The sequence below is a fragment of the Phaethon aethereus genome (assembly GCF_964289735.1).
Source record: "Phaethon aethereus genome assembly, chromosome: 2".
NCBI classification, from domain to species: Eukaryota; Metazoa; Chordata; class Aves; order Phaethontiformes; family Phaethontidae; genus Phaethon; species Phaethon aethereus.
Genome location: NC_138582.1, coordinates 137,055,224 through 137,071,122, shown reverse-complemented (window position 1 = coordinate 137,071,122; position 15,899 = coordinate 137,055,224). Strand labels below are relative to the sequence as shown.

The 15,899-nt window shown below is 38.9% G+C and overlaps 1 protein-coding gene across 1 annotated transcript in view; it reads left to right on the top strand.

Annotated features, from left to right (window-relative positions):
* The window catches only part of ITGB8 (integrin subunit beta 8), a gene marked incomplete at its 5' end in the record, with an annotated part of 43,238 nt that extends 35,686 nt beyond the window's left edge, over nt 1-7,552 (top strand). The window contains 5 exons of the mRNA XM_082014710.1: nt 792-1,197; nt 3,446-3,671; nt 5,284-5,387; nt 6,519-6,682; nt 6,775-7,552. Of these exons, the coding sequence (XP_081870836.1) occupies nt 792-1,197; nt 3,446-3,671; nt 5,284-5,387; nt 6,519-6,682; nt 6,775-6,897 (1,023 nt within the window). The 3' untranslated portion in view covers nt 6,898-7,552. The remainder of the gene's footprint in view (nt 1-791; nt 1,198-3,445; nt 3,672-5,283; nt 5,388-6,518; nt 6,683-6,774) is intronic.
* Between the last annotated feature and the right edge of the window lie 8,347 nt (nt 7,553-15,899).

Below are 15,899 nucleotides of genomic sequence, written 5' to 3'. Positions count from 1 at the left end.
CTGTCAAAGAGTTTTGGTAGTGATTGATGCAAACTCTGTGGCAGTCACCTAACCAGCAAAATGTGCCAGGACTCTGGAAAGCCACAGGGGCTGCTGCTGCAGCAGGTGCTACCAGGGGGAGGTCCTGGGGCATGGTGGTGATGGCCATGGTGTGGCCAAGAGATAGGCACTGGGTCCACCCCAAAGCAGCACTTGGTCTTCCCAGGGGCACAGCAAGAGCAGCAAGAATCTCTTGCTCCATCCCCGTTGTAGGAATAGCAAAAACAAGCTGCTGCTAAGGTGTGAGCCATTTCTGTGTTTTAGAAGGAGTAGACAGGGCCATCCAAAAAAGCTGTGATTTCTGTTTGCACAGACCATTTCTGCAGCAAGAACATTTACTATAGGTTCTTTTTGTGAAGAGTATCTCTTTCTGTTTGTGTATTGTATTGCTCAGTCCAGTCCTAACTCTCATCTGAGTATTTCTATAATAGACACAGAATGTACATATTAAATAAGATCAGATGATGATGGTAATTCTATGACTGTTTAACTTGTATTAAACTTGTCTTCTGGAACTATGCTTTCTTCACATGAGAAGTAGACTGCTATCAATCTTCTAATGTTAGGGTTTTAACAGTATTTGTGATGCCTATCATTACTAATATATCATATTTGACAAATGGCCACTGTGTATTTTGTTATTATTAGCACATTCATACATAATGTAAGATTCTGCTTTATTTATGTGTAAAAATTTTAAGCAACTAATAGGAAATAATAATGATGTAAAATCTGTCTTTATTTCTTCCTAGGTACTTTTCAATGTATCAGTTACAATGGAAGGATGTGACACAACTGGAGGAAGAAAATACGCAATACTTAAGCCTATTGGTTTCAATGAAACCGCCATCGTTAATGTGCAGAAAAGCTGTGCCTGTCAGTATGGAGACAGTGCAAGGCACAAAAGAGTATGGGCCGATGAAACTTTTTCTGATGGCAAACAGTCACATTGCAATGACAATAATTGTAGCTCTAATAGAGATACGCTTCCTTTTGAGAGGTGCAGACGACACCAGGACCAGCCCATCTGCAGTGGTCAAGGAAACTGCATAGATGGAAAATGTTTCTGCTACAAAAACAAGTTAGGCAAGGTGTATGGCAAGTACTGTGAAATGGATGATTTTTCCTGCCCGTATCACCAGGGAAACTTATGTTCCGGTAAGCCGCAAAGTTTATGTCTGTGTTTTGGTTCTGGTTTGTTTTCTGAAGCTTATACACATGATGCAGCTGAAAACAATGATACAAGGCTGCCAAGTACAAGAACTGTGTGTGAAGAATTAGTGTGTGAAATGTCCTGAACAGCCTGGTAGGAATTCATGTGCCTGAGCTTTCTTTACCACAGAGCTATGCACTGTCTTCTAAACTTCAGCACTGCTTTTTAGGGGATTTATTGAGTTTTTCCTAAGTTTAGCTATTTTAAGATTTAAATATGAAACTTCTTCAGAAATAATGATACTGATATCTTGGATAAAACAGTAAAATTATTCCAGGAAGTAAGTTGATACATTTCAATCTAATGGGAATATGAGATACTAAGAGATTAGGAGGAATCATAACTTTCAGATGAGGTTCTGATTTTCTAACACCCTAAATCAGTCTTGTGAGAGATACACTGACACTTGATTTCAAATACTGATATATATGCTAGCACTGTTCAGAACACCTGCCCCAGAAAGGAGAGTGGAAGTGAAATATAAACAGGGCGAGTTGTTAGAAATTTTTTTTTTTTGTGGCCTACTTTATGTTTTTTAAAGAAAGCATGCAAATGGAAACTCCATATGAACAAAATACAAAACATGTACTTTTAAGTTAGAGTTATTAAGGAAAAATGGGATTGAATCAGTATCATTACTGTGTCTCTACCAGAATATATTTTTTTCTCCTCAGAAGTAATTAAATATTTTAAAATCTGTACTGCTGCCCTGCATCCTTTCATTTCACTCTATACTCACCAATGAGTGAACTGGGGGACCAATGTTTTCCACCACAGCTGGATAAATTTAGAGTAATACTATGGTCTTTAGTAGAGTTATTTTGGTTGTGCTCTGCTGGTGACTGTGAACTTTACATAAAACAAAGAGAAATAATATTACCTAATCCTTTAGATATTTCATTCCGACACAAAGAATTACAGTTCATCTACTCATTCTCTTTCCCTCCCACCAACCAACTTTGCATATTTACTGTTTCTTAACCATAAGCAGACCTTTCAAAACTGTAAGCTCCTAAAGCCTGAGATGTGGTGCCCCGGTCTGCAGAGGAGACAGGGAGATCTTTGTCTAAGAGGTGTTGGAGACTCTCACCTGCGATGGAGTCATGCCCTAGGGTACCACAAGGGAAACCTGCCACCCTGGGCCGTGGCTGAGCAGTGTCCCTCTTCATGGGATATTTTCCAGTGCAGAGCCTTGCTCTGAGATGTCCTATAATCCCCTTCCTGACTCCATTTTACCCAGGCCAGGCAAAAAGAAGAGGTAGCCTGTACTTTGACCCCACTCCCATTTAGAGGATCCTGTTGTTTGATGGGACTGTCTCCCTGCAGCTGCTCTGTGGATCCCTGGAGCACAAGAAGGGCCATTGCAGTGTGTGTGAAACTTAGGTACTGCCGAGGCATAGTTGAGGAGACCTCATGAGATTTGCTAGACTTGCCTGTGCTTTATGTGCTGTCTATATTTCCTAAAGGTGCTCTCACATACTGTAAAAGTGTGGTTAAACATTATCAGCATGTCAGTTGTATACCTGCCTAAATGTGCTACAACATAGAAAACATCTGGATTTTGCCCTAAAGCTCCCACTGCTTTGCCTGGAAAATTGTGAAGGTCACCAAAGGTTCTTCATAGCCTTTGGATCCTTGAGGCTGTGCGTTTTAAGTTCTTACTAAACAACCTACAGTTCATAAGCACAGTACACCCACCTGTCCAGCTCAGCCATCGGACCTTGAGAAAGGCAGAAAAGCAGTGCTGTCACATGTGTGTCTGAAAAGAAAAGAAAAAAAACAATCTGGCATGTGCATGTGAACTTGATATTCCTTCCTCCACCACATCTAGCTGTTTATTTGAACTGAATGCTTTCTTGCTAAAGAGTCGTTTCCTTAGTTTGCCTGAAGACTGTTTTCCGGGTTGTTGTGTAATTTTTAATCCCCGCTGCTTTGATCCAAGGCAACACAGAAAATTCTCGTAAAACATCTTAGGATGACATCAAGGTAGCAACTTTTGCTCAACAAACAGCAGCCATAAATATGTATCATGCTGGTAATTTCAGCCCAAATTGTTAACTTAAAAACTAATTAGCAAGCCCAGGTCTAAATTAGCTCTGTTTAACATAAAGCACCAGCAATACAAATGTATGCATATAAAAATTGACTCTGTTTTCATGAAAGCATATGACTCAAGGCTATCTGATGTTGTAGGTAATGGTGAATGTGAAGCTGGTAAATGCAAATGCTTTGCTGGCTGGGAAGGTGACCGTTGCCAGTGCTCGTTACAATCAGCAAAGCGCTGCCTGAATTCAAAGGGCCAGATTTGCAGTGGAAGAGGAAAATGTGTATGTGGAAAGTGTGAGTGCACAGATCCAAGAAGCTTTGGCCGTTTGTGTGAATATTGTCCTACTTGTAACAAAGCCTGTGAAGAAAACTGGTATGTTTCTTGTGCTAGACTTGACTTCTTAACTCTGTAGTGTTGAAACAAGGAGAAATATTTCTGCTTGGCTAGATGTCTGCTATATTTCTTAGATATTTAGACTTTGGCAAATTGAAACAAGTCACACCTGAGTCTTTTCTCTATGTAGTTGAGGGGTTCACACTGGCATTTAAGAGAATTGCATGTCCGTATCTATGTTCACCAATCTGTGTCCAACTTTCATTTTTCTGAAGTCAAAGTTGGTGTGTCCTATGAGTATAGGTTTTTCATATATTTATTAAAGGGTGGTTCTTCATATGAAATCTTATGGGTAGGTAATAAAGACCATAAATTTGGAGCTTTAAAAATTATCAATAGATCCTACTCTTGAATACCACCAAGTCTCCAAATTTTTTTTTGCACACTCCTTGTGTTTCTCAGCTGAAAGAAGGAGGTGTAGAACAGTAGTGGTACCTGTGCATTATTACTGCCATTGGTCAGCAGAGCAGAGCTGGTCTTACCCAGAGAACAACATTCTCCATTACTCAGTTTTAAACCACTTAGTCTTTGCTGTGCTAGTTTTAAAGCATTCCTTACCCATGTAAAGGAAGGGACAGCATGGAAGTCAAAATGAGCAGCCCAAAGAGGAGAGAAGCTAGATCAAGCTTTGAGTGGCACATTGAGTGGTGCTGGATTAAAGAGTCAATGAAGCCCTGTCCTTGGGCACAGCTCTTCTATGCCGTCCCGTCAGCACATGTAATCTTCTGCATCCCACTGTGGCCGAGAGGGTGAGATCAGCCTTTCATTGGAAAGGGAATTATGATCAAAACAGAATTGTTGTTTGGCTGTATTCACTTGAATTATAGCTCATCTGGTGAGTATGCTGGAGAGCCAAGCTGGGCCATGTCTGAAAAGGTGACTCATAAGACTTCACTAGATAAAATGCAGTCTGCCTTGCTGGCTAACACTTTTTCAAAGTCGCTGTGAAATGTGTGCCTTTAATAAATTCAGAAGATGGCATAACTTCATTAAAAATTCAGTCAAGGCTTTTTCAGGATCACTTGTGATGTCCATCTTCTGCAAGGCTATACAGTGAAGATGGTAAGACTGACAGTGCTGCCTCCCTCTGTGCTTCTGACCCTCTGAAATGCCCAGTAGAGGGAACTTTCGTGGCTTTGTCTTAACATAGGATCCAAAAAATTATTAACAAAGCTGTGTTTCCTACACCCATCTCTTCCCGTCAGTCCCAGCATGTATCCCAATGAGACTGATTGATAAGGAAAGACTAGGACTGAACTGGAGGCTGACAGCTGAAGAAGAGGTGCTGGACCCTTAGCTACACCCCCCAAAAAACTCAGATCACAAAAGGCAGAGCAGGGGCTGGATGAATGTGGCTGAAAGCCAAAGACATGTTTTGCTTTATGACTTCTGACTAGTTGGTTCTGAGAAGCATCACAAGGACAAAATGCTGAGAGAGGCATCACATTTCAGAAAAAACTAAATAAATGTCGCAATGTTTTTACTAACAGGAAAGCATTATGTGCAAGCGATACGTCAGCCTGTTGATACAATCTCTTTAAGGGGAGTACAGAGAAATACATGGGTTTATAATTACATTTATATTTTACAGGAATTGTGTTCAGTGCCATCATTCTAACAATGCATCTCAAGCAAAACTTGACCAGTGCACAGCCTCATGCGCTTACCTGCTGCATTATATTGACCAAACTTCAGGTACGTGACATTTTCTAGGTCATTTTAATAAGAGATGAAAATCTGTTGGGATAAATAATTGAATTCACCACTGTTACAATGCCTTTCAAAAGTGTGTCATATTATTACAATAAGAAATAAAGCAGGAAAAAGAGAAAAATCACTCATAGCTTTAGGGAAAGTAAAAGATAAATAATAACAGGAAATGTGATTGGCAAGCATTGCTAAATCAGATTTCCCAGCTCCTTCAGAAGTCACATCTAATAATAATGAATTCTGCCTCGGCAATACTTAAAGAAATATTTATAAAAATCTGTTATGGCATCTCTATGTTTTATTACTTTGCATATGCTTACATTGTTTGACATTGACATTGACAGAAATGAGGAAGAATGGAGTAGAATGCTTACCTCACGTTCAGTAATGTTTAAATATTCCTTTCAAGTATAAAAAACTGTACAGTTATGAGGGCTGTGGAAGAAAAAAATTTTTTTAAATAAAATCTCGTAAAGCTTAATCTGTCCATGCTGCAACAAAAATGCAGGTAAATGGTTACCTTCTGTCACTTCGCATTTTTGTACATCGTTTTATCTTGCAGTTGTTCGTAAGTGAGAAAACTAACTGTGAATACTTTTCTCATAACTTCAGGATTAATTAAAGGAAAGCTTGCTGTGTGAGAGAGGTTTACCAGTGAGGAGAACACTGGACAAAGAATCAAGAAACCACATTTTCTTTCATATTTTGCCAATGATCTGCACTGTAATCTTGTGAAGATTAAACTGCCTTGGCCCCATACATTTCTAACAATTCATCCTCTCTGTTTCAGCTATAAACTCACCAGCTTACGGGGAATTTACGGTGGTCAAAACAGTGATGCCTCAGTCTTAGCTCTGTAGATTAAAGGAATAATAGTTCGACCATTTTGCTACAGTGGATCTTAATCAAAATTGCCTTTCATGATATGCCCTGCTTTAAAAGCTTGCATATGGCAACTTTTCCCCTTAACTTCCCTTAAATTATTTTCCCTTAACTTTTATCAGGATCCTGTTACATTTATGCAACATTACTATGCAGTGGTAGATATAACTGTGTGTGAGGGATGTGCCTATTCCATATGTTAGGCTTTACACTTGTGTTTTCTTTTCATTGCAGAATGTTTCTCTGGACGAAGCTACTTTAGAGTCTTTTCCATAATCTTTATAGTTACCTTTCTGATCGGGTTGCTTGTTGTCCTTATCATCAGGCAGATAATTCTGCAGGGGAGTAGCAATAAAGTTAAATCTTCAGCTGATTACAGAGTGTCTGCAACAAAGAAGGTAATTGATTTCAGAGCCATCATACTCAGTAATCTTTTTCTTGCACATAAAATTAGCTAATTGTTGATAAAAATTGTATCTTCTCCTTCAAGGATAAGATGTTTTTGCCTACTGTTTGTACAAGAACAGTAACATACAGACGTGACAAACCAGAAGAAATAGATATCAACATCAGCAAGTTACGATTAAACGAAACTTTCAAGTGTGAATTCTGAAGACTGTGTGTTTTCTGCAAATGTCTATTTCCATCATGCTCAACTTTTAAAAAGTTACCTTTTGTACTCTGTCGAAGTCTTGACTGTTGCCATATGGTTTTGTGTCATGCAATTTGTTGAATACTGTAACAAAGTGACATGTAAGCATATTCACATAATGTGACTATGTTTGAAACTATAGCTGCTGTATTTTTTAATTTTTTTTTTTTTTTTTTGAAAGAGAAATGTGCGTGACTACTGTTCAGGAACATTAGTGTTGATGTAGCACTTTAGCATATTCTAATTTATTTAGTTATGGCCTAGAATGTAGATATGAACCGGTCTGACAAAGCACTGATCTCACTCTACATGTAGCTAGTACTGACATGCTCTGTGGGAATGGACAAAAACTGTGACTGAAATATTAACATTGCTGTATATTATAGCAACAGATAAAATTATTCAGATGCTCTTAAATAGAGTAAACGGTACATTTATAGTTCTCTCAAGTTGACTAAATTCCACTGATTTGTCTGCTTTAACCTTTTAGCTTCTCCTCATTACTTAATAACAATGACTGGATTAAATGAGTGCTTAGTTACTGGTGTGGGTGTACAGTTGTGTGTGTATATGCACACACATGCGTGCACACATGCACAGTTAAATTATATATAGTTTTTTATATGTTATGATGTCACTTAAAGATAATTTATATCTGATAAAGAGTAATTTTTAGCTTTTCACTTGTTTCAACATAAAAAATTATATATGAATTTAAAGGTATTTGGAAACTGAGTGGCTCCACAAAATGGGTTCCTCTGTCCAATAGCATAGTCCACATGATGTTCACTGCCGGATGACTTCACCTTTGGAGTCAGAAGCATCAGCTCCATTGCAAGCAGATAAATTACACCAGAGCTGTGTTTGGTTTGCTAGCTACATGTCAGTGTTTTGCCAAATAAGGGCTTTGTTCTTTTTGTATTATGTCAGACATAAGTCTGATTTTACACACATGCTCTTTTTTCTATGTAAATTAGTCAATGGGATTAGTTTTTGTGAATCCTTACATAACCACTTCAATTTTTTTGACTGTGCACTGAGAAATACGTCCAGTGTGATATGAAAAAGAACCTGGAGTTTGGAAGAAGGTGAGGAAAATAGGAGTCTTTTTCTCAAGAGAATACATCAATTGACTTCATAAATGTGAGATCAAATTCTGCCTTCTAAATTCTTCTAAACATAGTGGGACCAACATAAGCTTATCTGAAAGCAGAATTTGAGCTACAAGGTCAAGCAGAAGCATGTTCCTACCCCTGAAACCAACTATAGTGGTAGAAGACTTGTTATTGTTATATGCTAGTTGGAAGAGTCAGCCAACAGTCTGATTTACTAACTTTATGCTGCCGAAAACCTACGAAAGTCTGATCGACCTCTAATGCACCAAAATCTTGCTGGCAAAAAGAAAAATCATCTCAGAAGACAGTACGCAGTGTATCATTGTAGCAACATTATTTACTGATACTAAATATTGGTCTGTATTTGTCATAGATAAGGGTTACAGAAACAAAGCAGGACCTCTTTATATGCAGTTTTTAGAAATTAGTATATATTTGTATTTCCTATTCTGTATTTCTTCTGTAAATTCCCACTGAAATCTGAGGAGTATACATGTGAAAGGCAGGCAGGATGCAGAACAAATAAGTGTTATGTGAGTGTTCACAGTTTCTGGGGTCATGGATCACGTGAGATTGAGAAAAATAGTATAGAGAGAATGGGCCTTCCATTAAGTTGTCATAAAAGCTTTAGATTTTAGGGATTTTTTTTTTTTTTAATGTAAACAAGACTCTTAAATGTTTCTAAAGCAGTCTTCAAAGTAGTCCCTGAGCTTTCTACCATACAAGTAAAAGTGTCTCATTTAAAGAAAAGGGGGTTTCCTCACACTGACCCTGATTTTAATGATAGCTTAATTGTAATATCTTAATTACAGATTAATTCTGTAATCTATCAAGTATACCTTAAACTTTAATTTTCTTTTGAAACACATAGAACCATTTTCCTCCTGTGTTAATTAACAGATTGCAAACAGTTGGTTTCAGTAGGATAAAGATAAAAGATTGATAAAGGTTTACCTGCTATTGTCCTCGTCACAATTCATTAGTATTTTTGAGTAGGAAACAAAGTCTCTGCTTATCTCTTTCACTTAACAAAACAAAACAAAACAAAAAAAATTAAAAGCTCAGCAGAGAATATCTGAATATACAACAAAAGATGTTCTTATGTTCTTTAAACAGTGTGATAATTTTTTTAACAAAAAAGATTCCTTGGAATGTATTTCTCATAATGGTCTTTAAAGCTATCAGCGAAGTGATAGCTAATGTTTTTTCTTTAGAAATTGCTTCTCACTCTCAGAGGGAGTTAAATGATGTGGGTAGGGGACAATAGAGCTGAGTTCTTTGTGGAAGAAAGATGTGAGCTGTAACACCCATCTTCCAGGCACATCACACTGCTACTACTTTTCTTCTGTAGCACTCAGCTGGCATTGCAGTGCTGCCTGTGGAGGGGCACGGCCAGTATTTCCTTATCAGACACCTGCCTGAATGTTTAAAATGCTCTGGTCAAATGGAGCAGACTCACAGGACAAATTGCACTGTAAGCTGCTTGCTGTCCTGAGGTTAAAAAAAAGTATATTAAAAAAAAAAAAGTTTTTTAAGAAAAAAAAAAACCTTCAGAAAAAAAAAGCTTTTCTTGCTTCTCCCTCATGGCTTTGCTGTATTGTGGAGGAGGCTAGTGAAAAAGAATAAGCTGCTGCTAATGTGACAGGTCAAGGCTTTTAGAAGGCCCATGGGGAGCTTATACAGAGCAGGATCCTTGGGAGGAGGCTTTGTTTCTAGGGATGGAATCTATCCATGAGAAACTCTGGCTTTGCTTGGTACTTGTTTCCCTCTGCCTTTGACCATGTTTTTCAGAAGAGCTGCTGCAGGAGATGAATAGCCCAACAAAAGCCTCACTATTTAGGGAGCTGTGTTCCCTCAGCACATGACCTTAAATGAGAAAGCAGCCTGTAATTCACAAGGAATTTCCTCAGCGATTGCAGAAGGACTCTGCTTCCTATAGTGCTTAATGTGGGAGATATTAAAGACGAATTAGTTCATATTAGTTTTCAATGTATTGTGTGTCAAAGATGCTCATAAAAATAGGGGAAAATATATCTAGCCTCATAATAGAATGTTCCAAATTTCTTAAACAAAACTTCTTATACTGGGCTTCTTCAAAAAATGAACAAAAAGTCAAATAATTTGACTGCATGTCTATACCCAAAAATATACTAGCAGATACTGCTGCATCTCATCATTGGTTTGGGGAGTTGTTTTCAGATTTGCTTCCACAAACAGAGAGCATGTGCACGTCTTTTTCACAGCAGATTTGTTAATGTTAAAATCCATATGTATAATTTTCAAATTCTAATCCCACTTTTTTTGTCTTTAACTGTTCATTTGTGTAACATTTCAGAAATGAGAAGTTTGTGCAATTAAAAAGCATGCGTTTTACTTCAGATTTTTTTTAAAGTCTCTAAAATGAAGAAATACTATGAGTTGATGATTTCCAAGCATCATGAGTACGTTTATAACATTGCTACAGAAGCGTGTGGGAAACTAGCTGTTTCATCCAGAAAACGTGCACATGGTATGTGAGGAATTTTCATTGTGCCCAGCTGAAATTCCCTTACGTTCACAAGGAATGTTGAAAGTGAACCTTAAAAAGGAAGGACGTTTGTATAGGCATAGTTTACATTTTATCCATTATTTTCAACTGGATTTATTTTTTCCTCTCTACGGTGTCATGAAAACCTGCTATGTAAAGTATTCTTCAGACTGCAGTGGAAAAAATTATTTTTGCGGTCTGATCATATATAATTACTTGTCTTCTGCTTAGTGTGCATACTTAAACGTACAGGTGTGGCAAACTGTGGGAGTGAACGTGTGAAGCAGCTTCAGGCAACCCTTAGTCCCAAAGTAGCCATAAGGCCTAGTCATGCCCAAGGCAGAGAGACGCAAGGGTACTGCTGCCTGTGCAGGGACTTGTAGACGGATGGCATCCTCAACAGGCACAATGCATCCTACAGTTCCCAGAATTGGGAACGATCCTACAGCATCCCTGCAGAGGTGGTGCTCTGAGACCACACTTCTCCATTTGTCAGGGCAGGAAGCCTCTTTAAAGTAGGTTGGCTTGGCACAGGTGGGATCGTTTCTGTCCTAGGCGCTTAGCCACACGCTGTCCTCAGCACTGCAGGCTTTTCACACCCTTACGCATCAAAAAATGCTCTTCTGTGGCCCAGCAAGGAACCGCCTGTGCCAGCACGTACTGCAAACCCGGCTGCTGCAGACCTCCACTAAAGCTTCTGGAAAGTCTTTGGGCATCTGCCCGTGGACTTCCCACCAGCCCCAGGATCTCCGCCAGCCAGCCTTAAGGAATGTAAGCTGTAGCTGGGAAAGGGCACTTCTCAGCGACGCCTTCGCGCTGAGTCAGTGCTGGGTGACACTTACCCGGCTGTGACGAGCGAAGCGCAGTGCCAGCGTTCTGGCTGTCCTGCAAGAGCAGGGAAAGATTGATTTGCTAAGCAGAAACGGGGCAGTAGTTGAGAAGAACACTACTTTTTAATGATGATCTTGACACTGCTCAATACATAGGCATCTCATGGATATTACAGAGAATTGAAAATCATGGAGAGGGAAAAAGACGTTAAAATTAGCCAGCGTGAATGCATTTCTATAGTGAGCCAAATCTGTGGGGTTTCCCTGAGTGCAAGCCAGCTCAGAATGGTTGGCCTTTCTGAGGGGGGGGAAAAAAAGAAAAGAAAAAAAAAAAAAAAAAGTAGATTCTTAAGCTTTAGAAATACTGCTCTGGATTGCATGTTTTCTTTGTTTCCTTTCCTGCACACACTCTTAAAAAAAGGTACCTACTTATTAAAAAAGAATATTAAAATATCTGGCATTTGTTAAAACAATGGCTTCTACCCAAACCCTAACATTTCATCCTGATACCTATGTTGTGTTTGGGCTGTTTCAGTTTCATATTGGTGGGAGATGTTGAGGATGAAAGATTCTTTTGGGAAGGTGTTAGTGTTGGATGAATTCACTGTGCTAACATCTTCACTTTTACCTACTACTGCTTCAAAAAATAAAGCTACTTTAAAGTGTCTTATTTAGCAATGGTGTGACAGCTATTAATAATACTACAGTTTTTAACTTTCTATTTAACATATACTACCTTTTGTAAAAAAAAGTATATACAGATAAATAATGTTTCTCTAGATTTTATGCATAGAGAGTGTTAGTAAAGGAAGAGGTTTTAAATGAATTTATAACTTCTTACTGTTCATTTTACATTTTAAATGATACTTTTAAATCACTACTTTTGTTTGTCTGGAAATATCCTGAATATTTTATTATTTAAAATAGTATACTTTTATAGCTGTTTATTAATTTCAGTGACTACTAACTTCTATTTTGATATTTATTAATGAGTTGACACTGTAGTATATTGAGATGTTTATTTTTCTATCAGAGCTGTAACAACTATGACATAGCATTATTTTAATGCAACATCATTGTACTTGCTCTCTAAAAAATAAAATCAATATTTAATCCATATGGAATTTTCATATTTTTAATGTTTAGTCTATCTGTGAGAAGTTAAGGAAGAGATCCTCACCTCTTTTTGAACGTACAAAGCCCTTTCAAAGGTGTACAAATACGTCTGCAAGAAGTTTATGATTACAGTGGTTTCTAAATGGAATAATACTGCGTCAGGAGAGAGAAAATACAAAGAATACTGTGTTTCTCAGATACAGGCAAACAGATGAATGCATGCTCAGGATGAACTTTGAGAAGGTGGGAAGGAACGCGATAGCAGTTAGCAGTTTGGAGCTGGTTTACCTTTCTCAACCCAACTGAAACATGAATGCACCAGAAGTTGTTAGCACTTTGTAGAAATGCTACAAGAAACTTCTTGTAGAAATATGATCTATGTATTAATAGGTCGTTATGGTATCCTTTCTTCCGCTTTGCTCTGGTGGGTGGTAGAGGAGCTGGTGCTCTGGGAATGGGTGAATTTCTCTGCAGATGCCTCATCTATGCCACTCGCTGGAGGCTTGGGTTGCTTTATGAGTACTGGTCAAAATTCATCCGTAGATTGGGAAGGTGACACGCATTCTGTTCTCATACAGAATCAGTAATAGCATTTACTTTGCACAATGCTACAAAACTTCTCATTAAAAGGACTTCAGACATGCCATGAGTAAGGACGTTCAAAGCGCGTGCTGTAAGACCACGATGCCTTAGTAAGAGACAGCTGTGGCACTAGGATACCTGACAGACATCGCTGGTAAAACTAGCTGTTCATGCTCCTAACGTGATCCGGTTTGCTCTGGGTCTGAGAATCAAGTGCCAGCCGATACATGTCCAGTCATCAAGTCACTTAGTGTCCAGGACTTAACAATACAGTAGAAAAAAATGGGAAAAGGTGTACAGCAAAACTAGAAAGAAAAATAAGTATCACAAGGATGGTCTGTTCATCTTTGTTACTTTTTCTGTCAAAGCAAGGAACATAATCCCAATATATGTCTGATGAGATTGAGACTGAGAAATTTCCTGTCACAGAGGTAAGAGATTCATCAGCATTCACTGACATACAGGGCAACCATATGCAACCAGTCCCACAAACCTAGAAATACACATTTTCCTTGAAAGCTCTTTATAGAGGGAACATGAATGTTGTCACCAACTCAGAGTAAAGATAAACCTAGATCTGAATTTTGGACATATAGTTTAAGCATATAACTTGAGCTACAGACATAAGGCTTCGTTTTGCCATTTGATAATAATCTTGAAACTAAGGTTAGTGTTAACACTTCAATCTTGTATAGACAGCGATCCTGGCGCCAAGATGTGTTGCATACCCTATATGTTATGGAATGATGGTAAGTGACCTGTATGAAGTCTTTTTTTCTTCCTATGTCCTGAAATCCAGAAATTAAAACCTTATTGCCTAAAATGTCTAGATAATGACAGGGTTTTTGACATTAACAGCATTGTATTTAGATAATTTTTATTCACATCCACGAAGCTGTCAGTAAGGGCACAACAGTGCCCTAATTTGGCTCTAATGTAACGCAGCTACTATTTTCTTGCAGATACCATTGACAAGAAAAAGACTTGCTGCTCAATCTCTCCAAAGAGGAAAGAAACCTAAGTTAAAGCCTCTAAAGATGGAGGAGGAAAGGGGTCCTGATTTCAGCCACTTTTTTGACACCAGTCATGTAGGTGCACAGTGTTAGAGTTCCTCTCCCTGCGTGATTCGCTCTGTGGTAAATGCAGAATTTGATCCTATATACAGGGAGGGTGGCACTAGGGATAGTCAGTTTGAGTGAAGATCTGAATAGGCATGACGACAACCAAAAGGCAGTGATGAGAATTCAGAATAAAAACTTTGTTAACAGACTTATTTTAACTAGTAAGCAGTTAATCTGAAAAGTAGGTGGTTTCTTCTGCTTTCAGGTCTACAACAGAGGCAAGAACCTTGGAAATACATTCTTTCTACCCTGGGTTTAAAACCAACCAGTTTAAATGTATTGTATGAATTAAATAAAGTCTAGTTTTACAGAAACCCAAATGTTCTGAAGCTGTGTTTAGAGCACAGGTCCTGTCAGTGTGGTGGGGGGGCTTCTGGCTGCTCATCTTCTGTTTGGGAGACTTGGGGTGGTCCAAGTCAGGTTGGCCTGTACAGAATTCATGTTACCTAGACACAGGCAGACAGTCTGATTTATTTGCACTAAAGAGGCCCCAACATTATCATCTCCCGGCTCCTTATCCCAGGGAAATTGTGGTGGGTGGCAGAATGCAGTGTCTTCCATTTTGCAAACCATTCTATCATCTACTCAGCCTCGAGCATAATATGGCCTCTGATTGCTTTCTTGGCCTTGAACTGCATGATTCATGAAGGAGTTACTGTTTTAATAAAGATGATGTGATGCAAGCTGATAAAACTAAATGATTAACCACAAAAGCATAATATTGCCAAGTTATGTCACATATGCTTATTGAAATCAGTACAGGTGATGTATTTCTTTCAGCTTTGCAGCTTGCCAAGTCCCCCTTCTGGGGGCCCTAAGCCTCATCCTAAGCCTCTTGTTTATGCCTCGGCAATCCAGAGAGCCCAGGACCTGTTCCTGAGTGGGGTTCCTCTGCTCCCAAAACTGCTTACAGGAGGAGCCCTTCCCATAAACCTCCCTCTGGCTCTTTAGCCTTTGACCATACCCTTAATACATCCATTCTGAAAGCATCACCGAGGGTGCAAGATACATGGTTGAATTTCTTAGGAGACAGGTGACATGTCAGCGGATGGGTTTTCCGCAGAGTTTTTAGACACTCGTTCACTTTACTCTGCTTTAGACAATGTAGGAATTTCAAAGACTTCTACAGCTTAGATGTGGTGCTCTCTACCTAGGTTATCCTTGACTTCAGCAGTGTTTAGGGTGTACAGCTTGGTTTGTCTTCTGTCCTTGAATAATTCTGCAGCTGTGCCCAGGCTCCTCTAAAAAAAAAAAAAAAAAAAAAGGCCAGCTAAAATAAATACTTCCTGTCCTCAAATTCTTGTGTATCTCTCCATAGAAAAATTTTCCTCACTGTACCTTCTTTGAAAATTGCAGACATTGAACCAGAGGGCTTCATCAGCAAACAACTGATGAGGAGAGCTTTTGAGGGGGGGGTGCAGAAAAAAACAAGTTAAAGTCTGTTGTGCAAAGCTAAACAGAGCATCCCTGAACCTGGTCAGATGCAGTCACATTCCTCTGCTCCCTTCCAACGTTAAGAAGTCAGGGCTATTACTCAGTGAACTAGCTGGTCCTCTGACACCCACAAGGATTCTCCTGCTTGGAACCTTTAAATCTGATACCCTCACAGCTTCTGCAAGGTGTATGCAACATACAAAACCCAGAGACACATTTCCCTTCCATTACCACCATT